The following is a 25928-nucleotide window of genomic DNA, read 5'->3' on the forward strand; positions in this document are numbered from 1 at the left end:
GCACTGCTCTGATGTCAGTGTTCGTACAGTGGGCTAGCTAGCCGTTTCACAAGCGTTCCAATGTAATAACATGTAATTTCTCAGACCTCTCTTAGTCACACAACTGGAGGCCTTTTCTAAAGGTCATCTTTTGATGCTAATGCCGTTTTAATGAGATGCCGGGTTATTTCGCACTAACCTCCACAGGCTGGACCAAAATACCACCAGATTAAACCTGAAAGCAGTTTGCATTTAATGGAAACTCAAAGTTGCTGCTGCATTATTGATTTTTTATGTATGCAGCCCATTTATTTTTATGTATGCAGCCCATTTTTTATGTATGCAGCCCATTGTTTTGTAATGGTTGCATTTTAGGTAATAGATGATCATCGGTAATTGTCAGTATTTGTTGCAAGTGACGTACTGCATTAGCCGCATACAGTATTAGTATTTGTGTGCTACTTGGTAGCCTGTTCCCTCATGTCCCTGGATGTTGAATCTCACTAACAGGGCTATGAGAGTAGACCTCTGTGATACTGTGGATATTTACGACAAGGCTCAGCCTAACTCACACATCATAATGGAGAAATAATTCTTCATCTGATCGACTTTCCTCTTACATAAACGACTTTGCTCCTTGTGTCTTTCATGCACAGAAGACAATTCAGCCTGAGGTGGCGGTTGGGAGAGGGGATACACGGACAATGCTTACTTAGTACATCATCAACATGCCTGTGTGAAGGCAGAGTGGCAGAAATTGCTTGGCCTTAACACTGGCTGGGAATTTGTGTAACTGCAGGGGCAGCTGACATCCACATTGTCATAAGATTTTTTAAAAACCTTTATTTAAGTAGGCAAGTCAGTTAAGAACAAATTCTTATTTACAATGAAGGCCTACCCCGGCCAAACCCTACCCCGGCCAAACCCTAATCTGGACGACGCTGGGCCAATTGTGCACCGCTCTATGGGACTCCCAATCAAGGCCGGCTGTGATACAGCGTGGAATCAAACCAGGGTCTTTAGTGATGCCTCTAGCACTGAGATGCAGTGCGTTAGACCACTGCGCTACTCAGGAGCAATACTGCATTGTGCTTTTCTTGAGCTTCAGATCTTTCCCTGCTTTATTATAGTATTTTTTTTCTTCGAATTGACAGATGCTGTCAAAGCCTTTTTATCCTCTACAGAAGAGTAAAAAGCTGTGGTATGGTTAGAGAGGAGAGGGGGATGGGGAGGCGTGGGAACAAGAGGGAGCAAACACCCTCAGCAAGTCTGTCCATTTCCCTTCCTCTCTCTCTTTCTACTCCAGCTGGTCTTCTCAAAAGCCTGAGTGGATGTTTTCTGTTATCTAAGACACACGTGCTCCCTCCCTGGGTCTGTTTACAGCTGTTTTCTATTAGACCACTACTACCTAGTTATAATGTTCCATATAGGGTAATAATGAGCATGAGCAAGGACGTATTGCTGGTTGGCAGTCTCATAGTTGCTACAGATGTGCTGGCACCACCATTAGCCTTTGTATAAAATGTCAGTACTATAATTTTTTATTTTCCAATGGAAAAAGGGACTTCCAAATATGTAAACAACAACAGCAATCTGTCATTCATGGTATCGCGACTCATGGTCTACGGCTACCATCCATGATTAGAAATCATAATCTATAGCCCTATCTGTAGGGAGCAATCATCACACCCACCTCCAAGGTTATGAAGCAAGGTTTTTAGCTTTAACTGTGGTACATGTTCTCTACTCTCTGCTAGGCCTGTGTAAATGTGTAGGTCCTGCCCTGGCCCAGGCTGTTGCTGTGGTGATACGGAGAAACCCCTTGGTGCACCGAGTGGCGGTGTTAAAAATAGTCCCTCAGAGGCCAGACCAAACACAGCTCACCTGCTACCGCCTCCCTCCTTTCAACCCTTCTTCACAGGCTGTGTGTTTCACAGGGTTCTAGCCACTCTTTTATGTACGTTTTTAACCATTGCACTTTTTTTGCAGCGTGTTTGTATTGAAGATCAAGACTTCCAATATTATTTTATTTTTTACTTCTGAGGCTGAATGTTTCAAGTGATAATCTGCAGAGCAAGCTGGTTTAAATGTGCAATCTTACTCATGTCTTGGACCAGGTCTTCCCTGTAAAATAAGGTTTATGTCAATGAGACTAACCTTGATAGGCTACAGTTAGGGCTATGTGGGATTTCAACACTGCTGTACTTTCTACCTCAATTGATTCAGACTAAAATATGAGTTATTATAGGCCAGTTGATGGGTGTGTTGTGCTTAGGAGCAGTTCCTAGCTGTGACGTGCAACCCTCAAGCAAAAATATTCCTTCAAAATGGGAGAGTGGTGCGGCTTGCTATTTTGACAGTGGGCTTGGCTGTCAGTTGGAGGAGAGGGAATCTCCCCCTAGAGACCTGTCCCCATTAATGCACTCATAGTGCATCTCTCTTTCTTTCTCTCTCCGTCTCCGCTCTCGATTCATCTTTCTATCTAGTCTATCAATCTTTTCTATCTTTACCCCTCTATCTCTCTCTCCCTCTCTCATTCTCCCCCTCTCTCCCTCTCTCATTCTCCCCCTCTCTCCCTCTCTCATTCTCGCCCTCTCTCCCTCTCTCATTCTCGCCCTCTCTCCCTCTCTCATTCTCCCCCTCTCTCCCTCTCTCATTCTCCCCCCCTCTCTCCCTCTCTCGTTCACCCCCTCTCTCCCTCTCTCATTCTCCCCCTCTCTCCCTCTCTCATTCTCGCCCTCTCTCCCTCTCTCATTCTCGCCCTCTCTCCCTCTCTCATTCTCCCCCTCTCTCCCTCTCTCATTCTCCCCCTCTCTCCCTCTCTCGTTCTCCCCTCTCTCCCTCTCTCGTTCTCTCCCCCTCTCTCGTTCTCCCCCTCTCTCCCTCTCTCGTTCTCCCCCTCTCTCCCTCGCTGTGTACCCATCTTCAAAGGAAAGTTTGTTGACGTGTCATCTGTCAGATTTGAGAGAGAAAGCAGGGCCCGGGCTCTTCGTCTTCAGAATGAAGCACTCTGCTTATGGCAGATTAGTGGGTCAACACTCTCTATTATCAGAGGGCCAGATTGATGAGGAATGTGAGCACTGCAGGGGCTGCTGAAAGCACACTATATTAGCCAGCTACAGGCGTTGCCAAAGGCAGCTGCCAGGCAATCAATAAGGAACTTACAAGCATGAGCTTCTGCAAGAATCGAGGTTCTCTGACAACCTGAAATATACAGCCTCAAACGCAACCCACCGGCCTTTTGTTCAAGTCACCTCACAGATGGCATGATATCAGATGTAAATCTCCAGTATTTTTGTATGCCCTTTGCCAGGGGACTTGGTTGGCACACTGTGTGCTTCTTAACAGGGTAATGCAACCAAGCTATTGATATTGTTGTGATAATGCTGACAAGTTTTAAAAAAATAGTATATGCTTGGTTACAGCAGCAGTGTGTTGGTTTATAGGCTCTCTGGTTTACAGGCTTACATGTTTACAGGCTCTCTGGTTTACAGGCTTACAGGTTTACAGGCTCTCTGGTTTACAGGCTTACAGGTTTACAGGCTCTCTGGTTTCATATTTGTTTTCAAGATAATTCTTTGCTGCTTTGCACACCTGAGTTATTTGATATCATTGACTATGCTGTAGTTGAATAAGATTGATGTGGGGGGGATATAGAATTGTGTGGCTTTTTCTCTGAGACGTGCTATCACATTGCATCTACATTGAACAAAAATATAAACACAGCATGTTGGTCCCATGTTTTCTATATGCACAAAAGCTTATTTCTATCAAATTTTGTGCACAAATGTATTTACACCCCTGTTAGTGGGCATTTCTCCTTTGCCAAGATAATCCATTCACCTGACAGGTGTGGCATATCAAGAAGCTGATTAAACAACATGATCATTACACAGGTGCACCTTGTGTTGGGGACAATTAAAGGATCACCAACCCCTATTTTACACTGCTGCTACTCTCTGTTTATCATATATGCATAGTCACTTTAACTATACATTCATGTACATACTACCTCAATTGGCCCGGCCAACCAGTGCCCCCGCACATTGGCTAACTGGGCTGCATTGTGTCTCGCCACCCGCCAACCCCTATTTTACGCTACTGCTACTCTCTGTTCATCATATATGCGTAGTCACTTTAACCATATCTACATGTACATACTACCTCAATCAGCCCGACTAACCGGTGCCCGTATGTAGCCTCGCTACTGTTATAGCCTCGCTACTGTATATAGCCTCGCTACTGTTATTTTTCGCTGTCTTCTTACTGTTGTTTTTATTTCTATACTTACCTATTGTTCACCTAATACCTTTTTTGCACTGTTGGTTAGAGCCTGTAAGTAAGCATTTCACTGTAAGGTCTCAAAAACACCCTTAATAATTCTTCATTCAATACTGAAGGATTGTCACTTGTAATCATGCTTGGGTTAATTCATCTGTATGGGCAATGAACCATAATACATTATGCTCACATGCAACATATACTGTACAATACACTGACAAATACCTGTTGTATTCGGCCCACGTGACAAATAAACTTTGATTGGATTTGATTTTAATAAAAGGCCACTATAAAATGTGCAGTTTTGTCACACAATACAATGCTACAGATGTCTCAAGTTTTGAGGGATGTGCAATTGGCATGCTGATTGCAGGAATGTCCACCAGAGCTGTTGCCAGAGAATTGAATGTTAATTTCTCTACCATAAGCCATCTCCAACGATGTTTTATAGAATTTGGCAGTGTGTCCAACCGGCCTCACAACCGCAGACCACTTGTATGGCGTTGTGTGAGTGAGCGGTTTGCTGATGTCAACATTGTGAACAGAGTGCTCTATGGTAAAGGTGGGGTTATGGTATGGGCAGCCATGGGCAACAAACCCAATTGTATTTTATCGATGGCAATTTGAATGCACAAAACTACCGTGACGAGTTCCTGAGACCCTTTGTGAGGCCCATTTTGTTTCGGTGTCTGTGACCAACAGATGTATATATGTATTCCCAGTCATGTGAAATCCATAGATTAGGGCCTAATGAATGTATTTCAATTGACTGATTTCCTCATATGAACTGTAACTCAGTATAATCTATGGAATTGTTGCATGTTGCGTTAATGTTTTTGTTCAGTATAGAATAATAAAAGAGTGTGTGATTTAGTGTAGAGCTCAGCAGATACACGGTGGTGGTGTTATAGCTCTGGTATGGTGTCCCTGTGTGTCAGCATCTTCATAAGAGCTGTCACTGTGAAGGCCTTTTTAATCCAGCTCTGAGACTAATCACAGTCAATGCCTGCATCTCCTGCTCCTCCTGCACAGCTCCCCTGTTCCCCCTGTTCTCAGCACAGAGCTCCTGCTCAAACATATTTCATTAAAGGAATTGATGATGGTATGCCCAGGACTCAAAGGTCTCTGCTCAAGTGGAAACCTAGTAACAGCCATATCATTACAAGGTTGACCTCTGGAAATATTGTGTCTTCGACTCTGACACACATGTAGCGTGATCCTTCTAGACTTCCATTAGTATGTGTTGACATTATGTGCTGCCGAGGTGTTTGTGAAATTGTAGTTGAAAAGCATTACAACTTTATCTCGTTTTACAGATACAAGTCATCTGTAATATTTTGGAGGCTTCAGTTTGGACTGAGGCCAGTATGCCACCTGGAGAGATGTGAGAGACTGGTCCATATTTAGCCAGGGAGAGGGACTGGGGGACAGGGTAGTGTAGAGAGAGGACAGGGACAGGGTGAAAGGGTACTGCAGAGAGAGGAGAAGGATTTTTATACAGGGTACTGTAGATATGCTGTTCAGGTACACAGAGAGAGCTGTTGTTTCATCTTCCTCCACTATTTCCCCCACCACCCCTCCCAGTGTGTCCTGTCACAAAGCAACGAGGTGAATGTAGAAGAAAACAGAAAATGGAACCTTATCTGTTTTTAATGACTTATGCAAATGAGTTTGTGGTGTAGTTCATTTACAAACCAAGGACATTTTAATCTAAGATGTATTTTTGTGGCGGGGGGATAAAATGATTAAGCATAACATGATGATTTCACCTTGAGTTGAAACATGTTGTGGGTGAAGACAGTGCTGTGGTAATTTAAAAGGTGAATATGCTATTTTACTCTGATGAGAGACAGTGATTCAGTCATGATTATGTTGTTATTTATGAGCCACTGATTTTCAGGTAATCAAAAGAGCACACTCAATTACCTTTATAAAATATCTGATATAATGTCACTGCTAGCATCCCCATTCATATTCAGTGACAAGCTCCTCCATTGCCAGATAGGAATTCACCTACTCTTATACATCAACAGGATAGCTTATTGAATTCCTCTTTCACAAGGGTTTTGATTCATGCGTATGGTTTTATTCTTTTTCTATTAATAGTTTCCTGCGTCTCTCAGCACCAGTCTACCGGTCCTGTGTCTCTAATGAGGCTATTGTGTTGGCGTAAGAGGTGATCAGAGAACCAGGAAGTGTCAGAGCTTCTGATGACCAATTAATTGCCTGATGGGTCCCACTGGTGACATGGCTCCTCTGATTAGCATATGTATGAGCTCGAAGCCGCTTGCTTGTTAGTGCTGATTACATCCTCACACAGACCAATGGAGGATGGAGAGAAGTGGGGAGAAGTGGAGTGGACGGGGCTGCCATTCAGTGATGACTTAGGCAGGATATTCAAACTGTCAGTTTTATCTTTTAAACAATATTACGAGTTCTTAATTTACAGATCTACAAAAAAGACTGATTATGATTGCTGTCTGAATACTTTGATACTGTTTGACGAGAGAAGCCATATTCATGTTATATGAAGCTGTGGTCGTATATTTAGTAGGCATAGCTCTGCACTAGAGCTTAGCAGGATTGGCTGGGAACTGTGATCGGTTATCAGAAGGCAGCGAAGAATCTTGTGTTATATACCATATATAAAATCAACGATACAATGAGCATAGAAACGATAACAGGAAACAAAACAGTTAGGCTACATCCTCAGTGTAAAGAAATGGATAAGAATTCCATTTATCGTGCATCCTTTTTTAAATGATATTTTTTCTGTATGGTATGGTTTCAGCATAGACAAATGGTGGACGGTGGTTGACAGAGCAGTAAACCTGAGCAGGGCCGGCTCTAGCCTATCAGGGGCTCTAAGCATGATTTGGTTGGGAGACAAATGCTTTTAGTGGCTCCCCTCTTGACGTCGGGGAGAAAAATGTACCTTTTTAAGTGAATTTCCTGCAATTCTACACAGTATGCCATAGGGTGTAGAGAAAATGTTGCAGTTTTAAATAAAGTTTCTGCAGTTCTGCTTATTTTGTCATGGGGCAGAAAGGAAATGTTGCTATTTTATAAGACATTTCATGCAATTCTACCCATTTTGCCATGGGCAGATTTTTGGTTGTTGTTGCAGTTTTTAACCAAGTTTTCAGCAGTTCTAAACATTTTGCCATGGGGCGGAGATACCCCATGGGGCGGAGATACCCCATGGCAAATAGCGTTTACCAGTGTATTTGGAAATATCCACGGGATGGTTTTTCAATATCGTTGAAACTATTTATTTTAAGTTTAAAAAAAATAATCATATTTGTAGCTACTTTGTAAGTAAATATCTGTAGTCAACTTGTGCAATATGTTAGGAGATTGCGTTCCTGTGTTCACCTGTAACATTATTTGACATTTGACATTTTTACAGTGTACCCAGTCACGTGTTTGTTTGTAAATAGCACAACATGAGACAGTCCAGCTGTGTTTTTTATATTTTATATTCAAAGTCAACTGTGTTTCTTTGCTTCAATAGATTGATCAGGGACATGCAACTATAGTTTTTCTTCCCTGAAACTACATCAGTGCATCACATTCGACAGAAAATAGCTTCATTTTCATCAGATGACAACAGATGTGCAACGCTATTTGGCTGGCAGCCACACAAGTACAGTGCCTTGAGAAATTATTAATTGACTTAGTGCAAATTTGTTTGTGTTACAGCCTCAATTTAAAATGGATTAAATATGTTTTTCTCACCCATCTACACACCAAACCCCATACTGACAAAGTGAAAACATGTTTTTAGAAATGTTTGCAAATTTATTGAAAATTAAATATGAAATACAGAAATATATCATTACAGCTGTGAGTCTTTCTGGGTAAGTCTCTAAGAGCTTTCTACACCTGGATTGTGAAACATTTGCCCAAACTTCTTCAAGCTCCAGTACGTCCTGTGACTCCTACCCGCACTCGCCCTGAGGTGCGTGTCATCAGCCCGGTACCACCAGTACCGGTCCCACGCATCAGGCCTCCAGTGCGCCTCCACAGTCCAGAGCTTCCGGCGACAGTTCCCAGTCCGGGGTCTCCAGCGACAGTCCCCAGTCCTGGGTCTCCAGCAACGGTCCCCAGTCCGGGGTCTCCAGTGACGGTCCCCAGTCCGGGGTCTCCAGCGACAGTCCCCAGTCCTGGGTCTCCAGCAACGGTCCCCAGTCCGGGGTCTCCAGTGACGGTCCCCAGTCCTGGGCCTCCAGCGACGGTCCCCAGTCCGGGGCCTCCAGCGACGGTCCCCAGTCCGGGGTCTCCAGCGACGGTCCCCAGTCCTGGGTCTCCAGCGACGGTCCCCAGTCCTGGGTCTCCAGCGACGGTCCCCAGTCCTGGGTCTCCAGCAACGGTCCCCAGTCCGGGGTCTCCAGCGACGGTCCCCAGTCCTGGGCCTCCAGCGACGGTCCCCAGTCCTGGGCCTCCAGCGACGGTACCCAGTCCGGGGTTTCCAGCAACTGTCCCCAGTCCGGGGCCCCCGGGAACGGTCTTCAGTCCTGGGTCTCCAGCGAGGGTCTCCAGCGAAGATCCCCAGTCCGGGGTCTCCGGCGACGGTCCCCAGTCCTGGGCCTCCAGCGACGGTCCCCAGTCCTGGGCCTCCAGCGACGGTACCCAGTCCGGGGTTTCCAGCAACTGTCCCTAGTCCGGGGTCCCCGGGAACGGTCTTCAGTCCTGGGTCTCCAGCGAGGGTCTCCAGCGAAGATCCCCAGTACGGGGTCTCCGGCGACGGTCCCCAGTCCGGGGTCCCCGGGAACGGTCTTCAGTCCTGGGTCTCCAGCGAGGGTCTCCAGCGAAGATCCCCAGTACGGGGTCTCCGGGAACGGTCCCCAGTCCTGGGTCTCCAGCGAAGATCCCCAGTCCGGGGTCTCCGGCGACGGTCCCCAGTCCGGGGCCTCCGGCGAAGAGCCACGGTCCAGTTCTACAAAGGCAGAGGGATCAGCCTAAAGAGGGGGGGCTGCGTCCAGAACCGTCTCCGCCACCGAGGGTAGATGCCCACCCGGACCCTCCCCTATAGGTTCAGGTTTGCGGCCGGGAGTCTGCACCTTTGGGGGGGGGGCTACTGTCACACCCTGACCTTAGATATCACTGTTTCTTTATATTTTGGTTCAGTCAGGGCGTGACAAGGGTGGGTATGCTAGTTTTGGTATTGTCTAGGTTTTTTTTGTATGTCTAGGGTTTTGTAGGTCTAGGTGATTTGTATGTCTATGGTGGCCTGATATGGTTCCCAATCAGAGGCAGCTGTTTATTGTTGTCTCTGATTGGGGATCCTATTTAGGTAGCATTTCCCTTTGGTGTTTGTGGGATCTTGTCTATGTGTAGTTGCCTGTCAGCCCTCGTTTGTATAGCTTCACGGTTCATTTTGTTATTTTGTTATTTTGTTCAGTGTGTCAGTCTTTAAAATAAATAAGAATGTTCACATACCACGCTGCGCCTTGGTCCGATCCTTATAACGAACGTGACAATATCAGGGCCAGGGTTAGGTTGCACGTTACCTGATATCAACAAAAGAAGAATAACTAGGCACATCTGTTTAATAACCTTGCACGGCTTCTCTTTTTTAAGAGACCCACTGCAAGCGAATTCTACAAGTGAGTTTCCAGACAATACAAAACAGTCATTTAAAACCATTAGACTTTGGTAGTGACACATTCGTATTGTTTACATCATGCCACAAATACATCGGCACTTGGACGAGTGGACCGAGTGAAAAAGAACGAGTTCCTGCAGACAAACTGTCCAATGGACGGGAGAGCACATTGTCAAATGTACTCACCCAGCGACAATGTTCGTTTTCTCCAGAGTTCAGTAAAGTCAGTGCACAAAACAATACCACGAAAATTGTCATTTTCTCTGACAAATGTAAAATATAGAGGCCAACGAAGGTAAGGGGAGAGAGGGACAGCGTGTATGTATGAGTCTGAATGTGAGTGTTTGCGCGTGTGAGTAGATTGGGTGTTGAGGTCGATAGAGAGAACGGGTTGGGGATTGTTGAGCTGCCACTGACAGCCAGTCGAAGAGCAAAAAGGAGCAGCTTGGACGAGACACGTGGATGAAGGAGGAACTCAGGCCAGCCAGAGATAGCCAGAGATAGCCAGAGATAGCCAGAGATAGCCAGAGATAGCCAGAGATAGCCAGAGATAGGGTTACTTTGGTCAACTTCAAGTAATGAAGTGCCGAGTTGAGGAGGACCTGTGATATTTACACCAGCAAAAACAAAATAGTTTGCACTACACAACAAGGAAGGTACTCAACCATAAATAAATAGGTTATTAGTAGGTTAAAATGTGCTAGTCACAGACAAACGACTTGATATGCTGCCATCTGGGATTTGCCATCTTGGAGTCTGACAACTGAGTTAGGAAAACGCGTGTATCTTAGTCGTGACTGGGGTGTATTAATACACCATCCAAAGTGTAATTATTAACTTCACCATGCTCAAAGGGATATTTCATTTTTACTAATAGGTGCCCTTCTATCCGAGAAAACGTCCCTGGTCTTTTGTAGTTGAATCTGTGTTTGAAATTCACAGGTCGACTGAGGTACCTTACAGATAATTGTATGTGTGGGGTACAGAGATGAGGTAGTCATTTAAAAAACATGTTAAATACTATTATTGCAAACAGAGTGAGTCCATGCAACTTATTATGACTTGTTATGCAGATTTTTAATCTTGGTATAACAAAGTGGTTGAATACTTATTGACTCAAGACATTTCAATTTTACTTTTTAATTCATTTGTAAAAATTTCAAAACATAATTCCACTTTGACATTATGGGGTATTGGCGCCATCTGGGAAGATGGCACCGACAGAGAGGGCTGCCTCCCTTCTAGTTCTTTGGAAACTTTGCTGTATTTAGTATTGTATGTATTATTTCTTACATTGTTAGCACAGAAAATTGTATGTGTTATTACACACAGCTGGGAAAAACTATTAGATATCAGAGCGACGGTAACTCACCAGCACACCAACATTACGACCAGGACTACGACTTTCCTGAAGCGGATTCTTTGTTCGCACCACCCAGGGCAATTGAACTGATTCCAGAGGCCGACCCAAAACAACGCGGGCGGAAAAGGGGTACTTGGAGTGTGCACACCACCCACACTTCTGAGTATATTACTCACTAATGTTCAGTCCCTGGATAACAAAGCTGATGAGATCAGAACAAGTGTTTCTTTCCAGAGAGACATCAGGGATTGTAAAATACTTTGTTTCACGGAAACATGGCTCTCTCGAGATGTCCTGTCAGAGTCGGTGCAGCCATCTGGATTCTTAGTTCATCGCACCAACAGGAATTAACAGCTCTCCGGGAAGAAGAAGGGCGGGGTTGTATATTTCATGATTAACGACTCATGGTGTAATTGTGATAAAATACAGGAACTGAAGTCCTTTTGTTCACCCAACCTAGAATCCCTCAAAATCAAATGCTGACCGTATTATCCCCCAAGAGAATTTACTTTGATTGTAGTCATGTGTACATTCCCCCTCAAGTTTAACACGTTCTTTGCCCGCTTCGAGGATAACACAGTGCCACCAATGCGGCCCACTACCAAAGACTTTGGACTTTGTGTTTACGGACATATTCAATCTCTCCCTATCCCAGTCTGCTGTCCCCACATGCTTCAAGATGGCCACACCATTGTTCCTGTACCGAAGAATGCAAAGGTAACTGAACTAAATGACTACTGCCACGTAGCACTCGTCTCTGTCATCATGAAGTGCTTTGAGAGGCTAGTTAAGGATCATATCGCCTCCATCTTACCTGTCACCCTAGACCAACTTCAATTTTCTTACCGCCCAAATAGGTCCACAGACGATGCAATTGCCAACACACTGCACACTGCCCTATCCCATCTGGACAAGAGGAATACCTATGTAAGAATGCTGTTTATTGACTATAGCTCAGCATTCAACACCATAGTACCCTCCAAGCTCTTCATGAAGCTGGAGGCCCTGGGTCTGAACCCCGCCCTGTGCAATTGGGTCCTGGACTTCCTGACGGGCCTCCCCCAGGTGGGGAAGGTAGGAAACTACACCTCCACTTCGCTGATCCTCAACACTGGTGCCCCACAAGGGTGCGTACTCATCCCTCTCCTGTACTCCCTGTTCACCCATGACTGCACGCCTCAAACTCAATCATCAAGTTTGTTGACGACTCAACAGTAGTAGGCTTGATTACCAATAATGACGAGACAGCCTACAGGGAGGAGGTGAGGGCTCTGGGAGTGTGGTGCCAGGAAAATAACCTCTTACTCAATTTCATCAAAACAAAGGAGATGATCGTGGACTTCAGGAATCAGCAGAGGGAGCACCCCCTATCCACATTGACGGGACAACATTAAAGAATGTGGAAAGTTTGTCGGCGTACACATCACTAACAAACTGAAAGTTTTAAAGCAAGTTTTCTGCAGTTCTACACAATTTGCCATGGGCCAGAGAGGAAATGTTGCAATTTTATAACAAATGTCATGCAATTCTGCACATTTTGCCATGACTTATTCAGCGTCAATGATATCTAAGTGAGAGTGACTAACAAAGTCAGTGAGGTATGTGCCCTGAGTGTCTGGTTGGTATTCGGCCATGAGTTCTATAAGTTTAGAAAACTGGCTAGACTAACATACCAATAAAAAAATTGATAATTGAGTAACTATCAGTGACTGACAAAAGTGGAGATAACTGCTGATGCACAACCACATGTTGAACTTGTACTTTGTGTATTCTATTATTCTAACTGTGAACAGTAAGTTGAGACCCCGAATTGTTAAAATATATATATATATATTTGGTCGGGGGTCCCCTAGCGGACTCTAAGTGACCGCTTATGCTTGGAGCCGGCCCTGAGCTTGAGCTATTGTGTTGCAGTGAAGCTGAACACAATGTGAGGTTGGAAAGAGAGCACATCCATTTCAGTCTCTAACAAAAGTGCCTAATGGATCTGCTGCTGTCATAATTAGCTGACCTTGCTCTATGACCACATGCTTTCTGAAGTATTGAATCGTTTTGTCACCCCTGTTAGCTCGGGCATGAAATAGCCTGCTGGCAGTTACAATGTGATGTTATGGTAACACTTGTAAACACTTTATAAAGTATACATAACCTTTTCTAATATTGGAGTGCATATGGAGAGATTATGATATGTAGGTCATTCCGTGAAATGAGTGCCTTTTGCGTCCCTTTGATATTAATTGTAGACATTGTGCACCAATGTTGTATTTTAAAAGCCGGTTATATTAGTTGCGGTGCATTAAACCTGGACAATTAATTAAAACTGCTTTTTTTATATGAATAAAGGATTGTTAAAGTGTCCCTCCTTGCACCCTCTGACTTCTAGGAAGATTTTAAGCCACTTAAGCCCAACATTTCTCAAAATGTTCACCATTATTGTAAAGCCCAAGTTATTATTGTTGCTTTGACAAAGTCATTTCCGAAGATTGTTATTTATTTCATGTGATCAGTGATTCACTTACCTTTGTCCCTTATTTTAAGGTCAACCCTGTTACATGAATTGAACTCTCGCTTTAATGTGGTGAATCTATTCCTTTAAAAAAAACATCAAAAGAACCATTGAACTTCTAATAGTCAAACCATAGTGTAAAAGCAGGTGAGCTGGTTCTACTCTTTTTTGGCCATCTTGTGGTGTTTTGTGTTGGAAGAGTGAGCAGGTCGAACATAACATGTCAACCCTGTTACTCATAGAGGCTAGAAATGTTTTAACAATACATTATTTTTGTTTGAAGTTTACTTTCAATCGCTCTGTCACAAGGGTATTTAGGGCTGTTTTAAGATGACATCTTACAGTCAACCCAGTTACAGATGTCAGCTCTTAACTTGATCACTCTTTTGTCGGGGAGAATTTCCCTGCTGCATGAGGAAATTCCAATGAACCTCGTGAGTCCCTGAAAATGAGCAGAATTCATGGTTCCTTCTATTAAGGCAAGCCATCCAGGTTCTGAGGCAGCAAAGCATCCCCAAGCCATCACACTACCACCACTATGCTTGACCATTGGTATGAGGTTCTTACTGTGGAATGCAGTGTTTGGTTGTCACCAGACATAATGAGACCCATTTCATCCAAAAAGTTCACATAAGTTTCACACAAAGTACCTGGAAGCACCTGAATGATCATCAAGACTCTTGGAAGAATGTTCTATGGACAGATGGACTTGCATTAATAGAAGGGATCATGAAATTCTGCTCTGTATCAGAGAATTCAACAGGAGAATGTCAGGCCTTCTGTCTGTGAGCTGAAGCAGATCATGCAGCGGGACAATGATCCAAAACACAAAATCAAGTCTACATGAAAATTGCTACAATGCAAGTTTTGGAATGGCCTACTAAAAGTCCAGACCTAATCTCATTTGAGATGTTGTGGCAGGATGTAGAGACGCCATTAGCAGAGTGCATGCAGGAGCGTGTGACAGACAGAGAGGAGCAGGCAATGGATTTACTAATTATTTCTGATTTTGGGCAGGGCCTTAAATTTGGCAGAAGCAATCGGGCCTGTGTAGGGTAGGGCCTGAATGTCGCAGACATGGGTAGGGCTTGGACTTGAGCTTATAATTCATGCCTGGGCAGGGCTCTATAGCTAATATTTCTCTGTCAAATCACAGTTATGACAAGATAGCAAGAACCAAGGTCTGGAATGTGTTTCATAAGACACTCGTTCTACAACACCTTGCTTTTAAAGTAGCTTCCACCTTCGCTAGTTTCAAAGTTTCATCAAGTCATGTAAAGACATGTTACCGTTGAAACAATATCAACTTCAAGTTGAATGCCTGTGGTCTTCAGTCAGCTCAGCTGTCCTACAACAAAATATTCTATAACTGGCTAGTTTTGTCTGGCCTCATCCCTCCTTATGTCCAGTGTTAGATCTTTCCTGGGGAACAATTGTCAGAACCATAAGATCCCTTCAGGTGTAGGCTACATGTGGACATTGCACAAGCATCTTGTGCTCCAGCTTGAGTGTAGATACATTTATCAATGTGTGTGTTCGTGTTACAAAGATAAGAAAGAATATTCTGAAAATATATTGACATGCTTATTAAGACATTATGCCTATACTTACCTAGCAAATAAAAATAAGTTGTGTGTAGAGTATAACTTCAGCTGTCTAACCAGAATGAGAATGGCTATTTATCTATTTGCCAAATCTAAGGCTCTGTCTTCAAGTCTCCAGTGCAGGGGTGTCCAACATTTTCTAGCATTAGGGCTACTTTAAAAATAGCTACATTTTTTAAATAGCTTTCAAATTGGCACATTATTCTCCTCTCTTCCCTGGCTACTTGGTGTATCAAGAGATGTACAGTGCCAGTAAGCATTTTGAACACACCTACTCATTCAAGGGTTTTTCTTAATTTGTACTATTTTCTACACTTCTTCAAATAGCCACCCTTTGTCTTGATGACAGCTTTGCAAACTCTTGGCATTCTCTCATCCAGCTTCATGAGGTAGTCACCTGGAATGCGTTTCAATTAACGGGTCAAATCAAATTTTATTGGTCACATACACATGGTTAGCAGATGTTAATGCGAGTGTAGCAAAATGCTTGTGCTTCTAGTTCCAACCGTGCAGTAAATATCTGACAAGTAATCTTAACAATTTCACAATAACTACCTTATATACACAAGTGTAAAGGAATGAATAAGAATATGTACATATAAATATATGGATGAGTGATGGCCGTGCGGCATAGGCAAGATGCAGTAGATGGTATAGAGTACAGTATATACATATGAGATTAGTAATGTAGGGTATGTAAACATTATATAAAGTGGCATTGTTTAAAGTGATTAGTGATACATTTATTACATCCAAATTGTAATTATTAAAGTGGCTAGAGATTTGAGTCAGTATGTTGGCAGCAGCCACTCAATGTTAGTGATGGCTGTTTAACAGTCGGAATTCCTTGAGATAGAAGCTGTTTTTCAGTCTCTCGGTCCCTGCTTTGATGCCTTTTATCTTCTATTGTCATTCACAGCCGATATAGAGACTACCTATCAGCATGGTGGTTTTCTGGGGCTACCTTGCCAAACGTCAGTCATCATGCCTCCTGTATGGTGTCCTGTATAAGACAGGAGTTCCCCAACATGCTTGAAGAATACACAGGGTAACCCTCCCCCCTATTGATATTACCAATTGATTAAAAATATTGACAACAGGCGATTAAAAAGTAATACATTGTATAATCTTGTTGAATTTGAATGCTGAGTGCAAGATATCTCCCAATTCAGTCAGCCAAAATGCTGAAGAGTTGATGAGTGGCACATGTATTGAAAGCATGATATTACTCAACACTTGTGATGTACTGTCTTATTATTAATCACCATTTGTTCCTTCTGAGTTGTTTGCCTATTGGCATGGCAATATCCACATGGAAGCTGGGGGCGGACAATTGGGCAATTGGGCATCATTGGCAGAAGTGGGCACGTAAGTAATTTATACGCAACCCTTAAGTAAGTCATGGTGAACTCACTTACAAAACTATGTTTTGGACGAGAATGACTTTATGACCAACATGATCATATTTACGCTTTATAGTCCATTTTGACACTAGAATAAATGTTTCTGACTCATCTTGATGCCACATAGGCCGTTTTTTAAAAGGAGACGTTGGTTTTTAGGGTCAGTTGCTCTTTAATAGGCTCTTTAAAAAAAAAAACTTTTGGGATGGGAAACATGTATTTTATGAAGTTGAACATGTGCTCTTTGTGACAGAAAGTTAAAATTAGGCAAAATCAAAAGGTTTTATTGACAACAATATTCAAAAGGCACCCAGTTGGTTGAACAACTCATGTTGCAAAGGCTTTTGTTAGTTCTGAACCCTGGGCCCTGACCCCAGATGCTCACACTCAGCAAGGGTGTGGAAGTAGAGGTATTTTGAGTTTGTTTCTGGGAACACACAGGGGATCCCTGGCATAGCTGGATGTGGTGTGGACTACAGGCCTATGCCTGGCCATGACAGAGGGTGTGTTACATCACTCAATAAATCTCCTGTCAGCACGTGACGTTCCCATGCAATACTATTAATCACTAGTCTCTGGAACCAGCACTAATCCCCTTGAGAAAGAGTGTTTTTGTGTGTGTGTGTGTGTGTGTGTGTGTGTGTGTGTGTGTGTGTGTGTGGTCTCACCATTGACTTTCTTGAACATGCAATATATATGGATTAAATGTAATATTTTTCTCACCCATTTACATGCAAAACCTCATAATTACAATCAATGTCTTTTAGAAATGTTTGCAAATTCATTGAAAAACAATACAGAAATTACATTTACATAAGTATTCACACCCCTGAGTCAATACATGTTAGAATCATCTTTGGCAGCTATTACAGCTGTAAGTCTTTCTGGGTAAGTCTCTAAGAGCTTTGCACACCTGGATTGTACAATATTTGTCCATTATTCTTTTAAAAATTCTTCATTGGTTGTTGATCATAGCTGGAGAACCATTTTCAAGTCTTGCCATAGATTTTCAAATAGATTTAAGTAAAAACTGTAACTCGGCCACTCAAGAACATTCACTGTCTTCTTGGTAAGCAACTCCAGTGTAGATTTGAACTTGTGTTTTAGGTCATTTCCCTGCTAAAAGGTGAGTTCATCACCCAGTGTCTGGTGGAAAGCAGTCTGAACCAGGGTTTCCTCTAGGATTTTGCTTGTGCTTAGCTCCATTCTGTTTTTTTTTATCTTGAAAAACTCCCCAGTCCTTATGATTACAAGCATACCAATAACATGATGCAGCCACCACTATGCTTGAAAATATGAAGAGTGGTACTCAGTAATGTGTTGTATTGAATTTGCCCCAAACATAACACTATGTATTCAGAATAGAGGTCGACCGACTATGATTTTTCAACGCTGATACCTACACCAATTATTGGAGGACCAAAAATAGCTCATACTGATTAATCGGCCGATTTTTATATATATATATATATATTTGTAATAATGACAATTACAACAATACTGAATGAACAATGAACACTTTTATTTTAACTTAATATAATACATAAATAAAATCTATTCAGTCTCAAATAAATAATGAAACATGTTCAATTTGGTTTAAATAAGCTAACGTTTAAGTTCCTTGCTCAGAACATGAGAACATATGAAAGCTGGTTGTTCAATATCCCATTTCTTCAATATTCCCAGTTAAAAAGTTTTAGGTTGTAGTTATTATAGGAATTATGACTCGTCAACTATTTCTCTCTATACCATTTGTATTTCATATACCTTTGACTATTGGATGTTGTTATAGGCTCTTTAGTATTGCCAGTCTAATGTTGGGAGTTGATAGGCTTAAAGTCATAAACAGAGCTGTGCTTCAAGCATTGCTAAGAGCTGCTGGAAAACGCAGTAAAGTGCTGTTTGAATGAATGCTTACGAGCCTGTTGCTGCCTACCACCACTCAGTCAGACTGTTCTATTAAGTATCAAATCATAGATTTAATTATAATATAATAAACACAGAAATACGAGCCTTTGGTCATTAATATGGTCAAATCCAGAAACTATAATTTCGAAAACACGATGTTTATTCTTTCAGTGAAATACAGAACCGTTCCGTATTTTATCGAACAGGTGGCAACCCTATGTCTAAATATTGCTGTTGCATTGCACACCCTTCATTGTTATGTCATAATTATGTAAAATTCTGCAAATTATTTCACAGTTTGCAACGAGCCAGGCGGCCCAAACTGTTGCATATACCCTGACTCTGCTTGCACGGAACGCAAGAGAAGTGGCACAATTTCCCTAGTTAATATTTCCTGCTAACATTAATTTATTTTAACTAAATATGCAGGTTTAAAAATATATACTTCTGTGTATTGACTTTAAGAAAGGCATTGATGTTTATGGTTAGGTACATTTGTGCAACAATTGTGCTTTTTTCGGCAATGCGCTTTTGTTAAAATCACCCGTTTGGCGAAGTTGAAATAGGCTGTGATTTGATGATAGATTAATTGATTATATGCAACGCAGGACAAGCTAGTTAACCTAGTAATATCATCAACCATGTGTAGTTAACTAGTGATTATGTGAAGATTGATTGTTTTTTACAAGATACGTTTAATGCTAGCTAGCACCTTACCTTGGCTCCTTGCTGTACTTGCGTAACAGTTGGTCAGCCTGCCACACAGTCTCCTCACGGATTGCAATATAATCGGCCATAATTGGCATCCAAAAAGGCCAATTACCAATTATTCTGAAAACTTGAAATCAGCCCTAATTAATCGGGCATGCCATGCCGATTATTCGGTCGACCTCTAATTCAGAGCAAAAAGTTAATTGCTTTGCATACTTTTTGCGGTTTTACTTTAGTGCCTTGATGCAAACATGATGATTTTATTAGAATATTTTTATTCTGTACCAGCTTCATTCTTTTCACTCTGTCAATTAGGTTAGTATTGTGGAGTAACTCCATCCATCCTCAGTTTTGTCCTATCCCAGCCATTAAACTCTGTAATTGTTTTGTCACTATTGGCCTCATGGTGAAATCCCTGAGCGATGTCCTTCCTCTCCGGAAGGATGCCTGTATCTTTGTAGCGACTGGGTATATTGATACACCATCCAAAGTGTAATTAATAACTTCACCATGCTCAAAGGGGTATTCAATGTCTGCTTCTTTTTTTACCCATCTACCAATAGGTGCCCTTCTTTCCAAAGCATTGGAAAACCTCCCTGGTCTTTGTGGTTGAATCTGTGTTTGAAATTCACTGCTCAACTGAGTGACCTTGTAGGTAATTGTATGTGTGGGATACAGAGATGAGGTAGTCATTCAAAATCATGTTAAACACTATTATTGCACGCAGAGTGAGTCCATGCAACTTATTATGTGACTTGTTAAGCACATTTTTACTACTGAACTTGTTTAGGCTGGCCATAACAGAGAGGTTGAATACTTATTATTTCAGCTTTTAATGTTTCATTAATTTGTATGAAAAATAAAATAATCATAATTACACTTTGACATTTTGGAGTATTGTGTGTAGTGCAGTGACAAAACATCTCAATTGAATCCATTTTAAATTCAGGCTGTAACACAACACTATGTGGAGCAAGTCAAGGGGTGTGAAGACTTTTTGAAGACACTTTTTGAAGACACTCTGCACATCTTTGAATATGTGCACTAATGTGAACATTTCAACATGTGTTTCTATGTATCCTATAAGTTGTGTGTGTGCGCAGTGTGCAGTGCACGTGGGTTATCTGTGCATGCCTATGGAATTTCCCCAAATCTCACACACATGTAGGGCTGGAACAATTACCGGATAACTGTGTAAACGATGGATATTGATGAAGACCGTCATGAAAATAAAATAACCGTCATAACTGTTAAAAAAATATATATACAGTATACAAAACATTAAGAAGACCTGCTCTTTCCATGACATAGACTGACCATGTGAATCCAGGTGAAAACTACGATCCCTTATTGATGTCACTTGTTAAGTCCACTTCAATCAGTGTAGATGAAGGGGAGGAGACAGGTTAAAGAATGATTTTTAAGCCTTGAGACAATTGAGACATGGATTGTGTATGTGTGCCATTCAGAGGGTGAATGTGTAAGACAAAATGTTTAAGTATTTAAGTAGAACATTTTAATATTTTGCGTAGAACACAAAAGTATGAAAAAGTATGCTCTCACTACTGTAAATCGCTCTGGATTAGAGTGTCTGCTAAATGACTAAAAGGTAAATGTAAAAATGTGTATGTGTGCCATTCAGAGGGTGAATAGGGACAAAAGATTGATGTGCCTTTGAACGGAGTATGGTAGGAGGTGCCAGGCGTACCAGTTTGTGCCAAGAACTGTAACTGCTGGGTTTTTCACTCTCAACAGTTTCCTATGTGTATCAAGTATGGTCCACCACCCAAAGGACATCCAGCCATCTTGACACAACTGTGGGCAGCATTGGAGTCAACATGGGCCAGCATCCCGGTGGAATGCTTTCGACACTTTGTAGAGTCCATGCCCTGATCAATTTAGCTTTGTCTGAGGGCAAAGGAGGGTTTGGGGAAGTTGAGTCCATTTCTGCTGGAACATAGACTCTACAACGTGATGAAACGTCCAGCGCCTTGCTGGAACAATCAAGGTGTTGTAACAAACAAGTCTTTGGTTTCCTAGGCAATGCCCCTGTCCCTGCAAATAACCACTACATTTTTTCAAACCAACAAACAAATATATATTTATTTATTTTTCTATTCGAACTGTTATTACGGTGGCTACGGTCATTTGGCTGACCAATGACTATCTCACAAATGTCAAGAACATCACAGCCCTACACACATGGTGATTGAAAGTGAGAGGTGGTTAATAAAGGGGATGCATTTTGCTCCAGCATCTCCTGCTCTACCCGAGTGTCACATCCCCACACCGTCTCTGCAGAGGTACAGTCGCAGTGCTGTTCTCCTGTCTGCTCTACCCGAGTGTCACATCCCCACACCGTCTCTGCAGAGGTACAGTCGCAGTGCTGTCCTCCTGTCTGCTCTACCCGAGTGTCACATCCCAACACCGTCTCTGCAGAGGTACAGTCGCAGTGCTGTTCTCCTATCTGCTCTACCCGAGTGTCACATCCCCACACCGTCTCTGCAGAGGTACAGTCGCAGTGCTGTCCTCCTGTCTGCTCTACCCGAGTGTCACATCCCAACACCGTCTCTGCAGAGGTACAGTCGCAGTGCTGTTCTCCTGTCTGCTCTACCCGAGTGTCACATCCCCACACCGTCTCTGCAGAGGTACAGTCGCAGTGCTGTTCTCCTGTCTGCTCTACCCGAGTGTCACATCCCCACACCGTCTCTGCAGAGGTACAGTCGCAGTGCTGTTCTCCTGTCTGCTCTACCCGAGTGTCACATCCCCACACCGTCTCTGCAGAGGTACAGTCGCAGTGCTGTTCTCCTATCTGCTCTACCCGAGTGTCACATCCCCACACCGTCTCTGCAGAGGTACAGTCGCAGTGCTGTCCTCCTGTCTGCTCTACCCGAGTGTCACATCCCAACACCGTCTCTGCAGAGGTACAGTCGCAGTGCTGTTCTCCTGTCTGCTCTACCCGAGTGTCACATCCCCACACCGTCTCTGCAGAGGTACAGTCGCAGTGCTGTTCTCCTGTCTGCTCTACCCGAGTGTCACATCCCCACACCGTCTCTGCAGAGGTACAGTCGCAGTGCTGTTCTCCTGTCTGCTCTACCCGAGTGTCACATCCCCACACCGTCTCTGCAGAGGTACAGTCGCAGTGCTGTTCTCCTGTCTGCTCTACCCGAGTGTCACATCCCCACACCGTCTCTGCAGAGGTACAGTCGCAGTGCTGTTCTCCTGTCTGCTCTACCCGAGTGTCACATCCCCACACCGTCTCTGCAGAGGTACAGTCGCAGTGCTGTTCTCCTGTCTGCTCTACCCGAGTGTCACATCCCCACACCGTCTCTGCAGAGGTACAGTCGCAGTGCTGTTCTCCTGTCTGCTCTACCCGAGTGTCACATCCCCACACCGTCTCTGCAGAGGTACAGTCGCAGTGCTGTTCTCCTGTCTGCTCTACCCGAGTGTCACATCCCCACACCGTCTCTGCAGAGGTACAGTCGCAGTGCTGTTCTCCTGTCTGCTCTACCCGAGTGTCACATCCCCACACCGTCTCTGCAGAGGTACAGTCGCAGTGCTGTTCTCCTGTCTGCTCTACCCGAGTGTCACATCCCCACACCGTCTCTGCAGAGGTACAGTCGCAGTGCTGTTCTCCTGTCTGCTCTACCCGAGTGTCACATCCCCACACCGTCTCTGCAGAGGTACAGTCGCAGTGCTGTTCTCCTGTCTGCTCTACCCGAGTGTCACATCCCCACACCGTCTCTGCAGAGGTACAGTCGCAGTGCTGTTCTCCTGTCTGCTCTACCCGAGTGTCACATCCCCACACCGTCTCTGCAGAGGTACAGTCGCAGTGCTGTTCTCCTGTCTGCTCTACCCGAGTGTCACATCCCCACACCGTCTCTGCAGAGGTACAGTCGCAGTGCTGTTCTCCTGTCTGCTCTACCCAAGTGTCACATCCCCACACCGTCTCTGCAGAGGTACAGTCGCAGTGCTGTTCTCCTGTCTGCTCTACCCGAGTGTCACATCCCCACACCGTCTCTGCAGAGGTACAGTCGCAGTGCTGTTCTCCTGTCTGCTCTACCCGAGTGTCACATCCCCACACCGTCTCTGCAGAGGTACAGTCGCAGTGCTGTTCTCCTGTCTGCTCTACCCGAGTGTCACATCCCCACACCGTCTCTGCAGAGGTACAGTCGCAGTGCTGTTCTCCTGTCTGCTCTACCCGAGTGTCACATCCCCACACCGTCTCTGCAGAGGTACAGTCGCAGTGCTGTTCTCCTGTCTGCTCTACCCGAGTGTCACATCCCCACACCGTCTCTGCAGAGGTACAGTCGCAGTGCTGTTCTCCTGTCTGCTCTACCCGAGTGTCACATCCCCACACCCTCTCTGCAGAGGTACAGTCGCAGTGCTGTTCTCCTGTCTGCTCTACCAGTTCACTGCAAATGTTTTTTCCTCAACCGACCCAAAATAAATGGTGCAAAAAGATCATGCTGCTGTGGAGAGACATTTAATGTAAATAGCATAAGATGTGATTTGTTTTCTGGAAAGGTAAGCTATTTTTATATGCTACCTGACAAGCACTTGTTACGCTTCAGACTAACGGTGTTAAGGAGGTTTTCTTTGCTCGAGGCTTAGGAATTCTAAAAGCAGATTAGTTCATGTGGTGTAATTTGAACTGATGTAGAATATATTAAACACTGGTAGAATACATTAAACTACCGTAGGGTGGTGTTAGGGTTCACTATGACTTCTAGTGTTTGTAACTGCGTAATGCACTGCACTGACTGTACCAGTGTACATTGTCCATCATTGTTATCCACACATGGCTTCAGGAGTTAAATTAAGATAGGTGGTAACATTCCACTACAGTACACTTCACAGTTCCCCTGAGTGTGGTGTAACATAACACATGTTGCTGCTTTTGTACCGCTGATGAACGCAGCTGAAAAATGTGTGTTATGAAGGGTGAATGATTTCTCTTCCATTGTATTTGGAACCCCTATTGGAATAGAGCCAGGCATTGGCTTGGAATGACACCAACATGGTCTGTACTAAGCACTAACCACCTGTGTGTTGTCCCCTCCATGACAGAAGTAATAACTGTGTCTGAACTGACCACTAACCACTGTGTGTTGTTCTCTGTGTTGACAGAAGGAATGGTTGTGTCTGAACTGCCAGACCCAGAGGGCTCTCTCTGGACAACTGGGAGACATGGGAAAGATGGCCCAGTCCCAACCCATCAAGACCCAGGCCCAGCCCACACCACTCCCTGTAGTCACAACCACCAAGACAGAGCCCCAGCCTCCAGCAGCAGTAAGCAGCAAGGCCCAGCCTTTCTCTAAAACACAGCCCCCATCCCAGGCTGTGCCTCTCACCTCAGTGCCCACTCCGCCTACACCAATACCTGGCTTTGCACAAATAGAACCAAAGATGGAAGTCCCCAAGGCTGAAGCTCCCATGACTGTCGCCAAGGCTGAGGCTCCTGAGACGGAAGTCCGTAAGGCGGAGACAGAGGCACCAAAAATGGAGCCTTCTGTGGCAGAGTTTCCTAAGGCTTTGCTGCCTAAACCTGTACCACCTAAATCTGAACCACCTAAAAATGATGCTCCAGCAGTAGCTGCTTCAGTTGCCTCTGTCCTAGTGACTGAGGCCATGAGTCCTCCTGCTCCTCTATCCACCACAGTGGCTACTGCTGTTGCTGTCACTCCAGCCACTGTGGAGGAGAAGCCAGAGGCTGAGGCTCAACCAACAGAGCTACCTAAACTAGCAGAGGAGAAGGTTGAGAAGCAACCGAAACAACAGGAACCACTTTATGTTGCTCCACAACCAGTCCAAACTGATACTATCAAGGAAGTGGCCTCTCCATTGGTTGAAAAGGTGGATGATGTCCTTCCTGAACCTCAGCAGATACTCACTGAGAAGGAGACGGTGAAGGTAACTTTTTGTTTAACATATGAATCAATTTATTGTTGTTATCATAATTCCTATTCAAGATTGTGATCCCATACTACTATAGATCTCTGCCATAGTTATTAACTGTTCACACACATATAATTTGCTCCAGCCATAAACAGTGCATTCGGAAAGTTTCAGACCTCCCCTTTTCCACATTTTGTTACGTTACAGCCTTTTCTAAAATTGATTAATTGCAATATTTTCCTCATCAATCTACACACAATACCCCATAATGACAATGCGAAAAATAGGTTTTTAGAAATGTTGAGAAATGTATTAAAATTAAAATACAGAAATACCTTATTTACATAACTATTCATACCCTTTGCTATGAGACTCGAAATTGAGCTCAGGTGCATCCTGTTTCCATTGATCATCCTTGAGTTGTTACTACAACTTGATTGGAGTCCACCTGTGGTAAATTCATTTGATTGGACATGATTTGGAAAGGCACACACCTGTCAAAATATGTTCCCACAGTTGACAGTGCATGTCAGAGCAAAAACTAAGTCACGAGGTTGAAGGAATTGTCCGTAGAGCTCTGACACAGGATTATGTCGAGGCACAGATCTGTGGAAGGGTACCAAAAGTTCTGCAGCATTGATGGTTCCCAAGAACACAGTGGCCTCCA

General features: G+C 43.7%; 2 protein-coding genes across 5 annotated transcripts in view; both read left to right on the forward strand.

The window, feature by feature from the left end:
* The window catches only part of LOC121840124 (protein piccolo-like), a 41661-nt gene extending 17149 nt beyond the window's left edge, over nucleotides 1–24512 (forward strand). Inside the window, exons 5-7 of the mRNA XM_042302017.1 lie at nucleotides 8884–9144; nucleotides 21665–23736; nucleotides 24494–24512. Coding sequence (XP_042157951.1) covers nucleotides 8884–9144; nucleotides 21665–23736; nucleotides 24494–24512 — 2352 coding nt within the window. The remainder of the gene's footprint in view (nucleotides 1–8883; nucleotides 9145–21664; nucleotides 23737–24493) is intronic.
* LOC112219239 (protein piccolo) overlaps nucleotides 24498–25928 on the forward strand; it is a 49034-nt gene continuing 47603 nt past the window's right edge. For all 4 annotated transcript variants that reach the window (XM_042301566.1, XM_042301568.1, XM_042301569.1 and 1 more), the window contains exon 1: nucleotides 24498–25276. In XM_042301566.1, the coding sequence (XP_042157500.1) occupies nucleotides 24554–25276 (723 nt within the window). In that variant the 5' untranslated portion in view covers nucleotides 24498–24553. The remainder of the gene's footprint in view (nucleotides 25277–25928) is intronic.

Source organism: Oncorhynchus tshawytscha, linkage group LG19 (genome assembly GCF_018296145.1).
Source record: "Oncorhynchus tshawytscha isolate Ot180627B linkage group LG19, Otsh_v2.0, whole genome shotgun sequence".
Classification (NCBI taxonomy): Eukaryota; Metazoa; Chordata; class Actinopteri; order Salmoniformes; family Salmonidae; genus Oncorhynchus; species Oncorhynchus tshawytscha.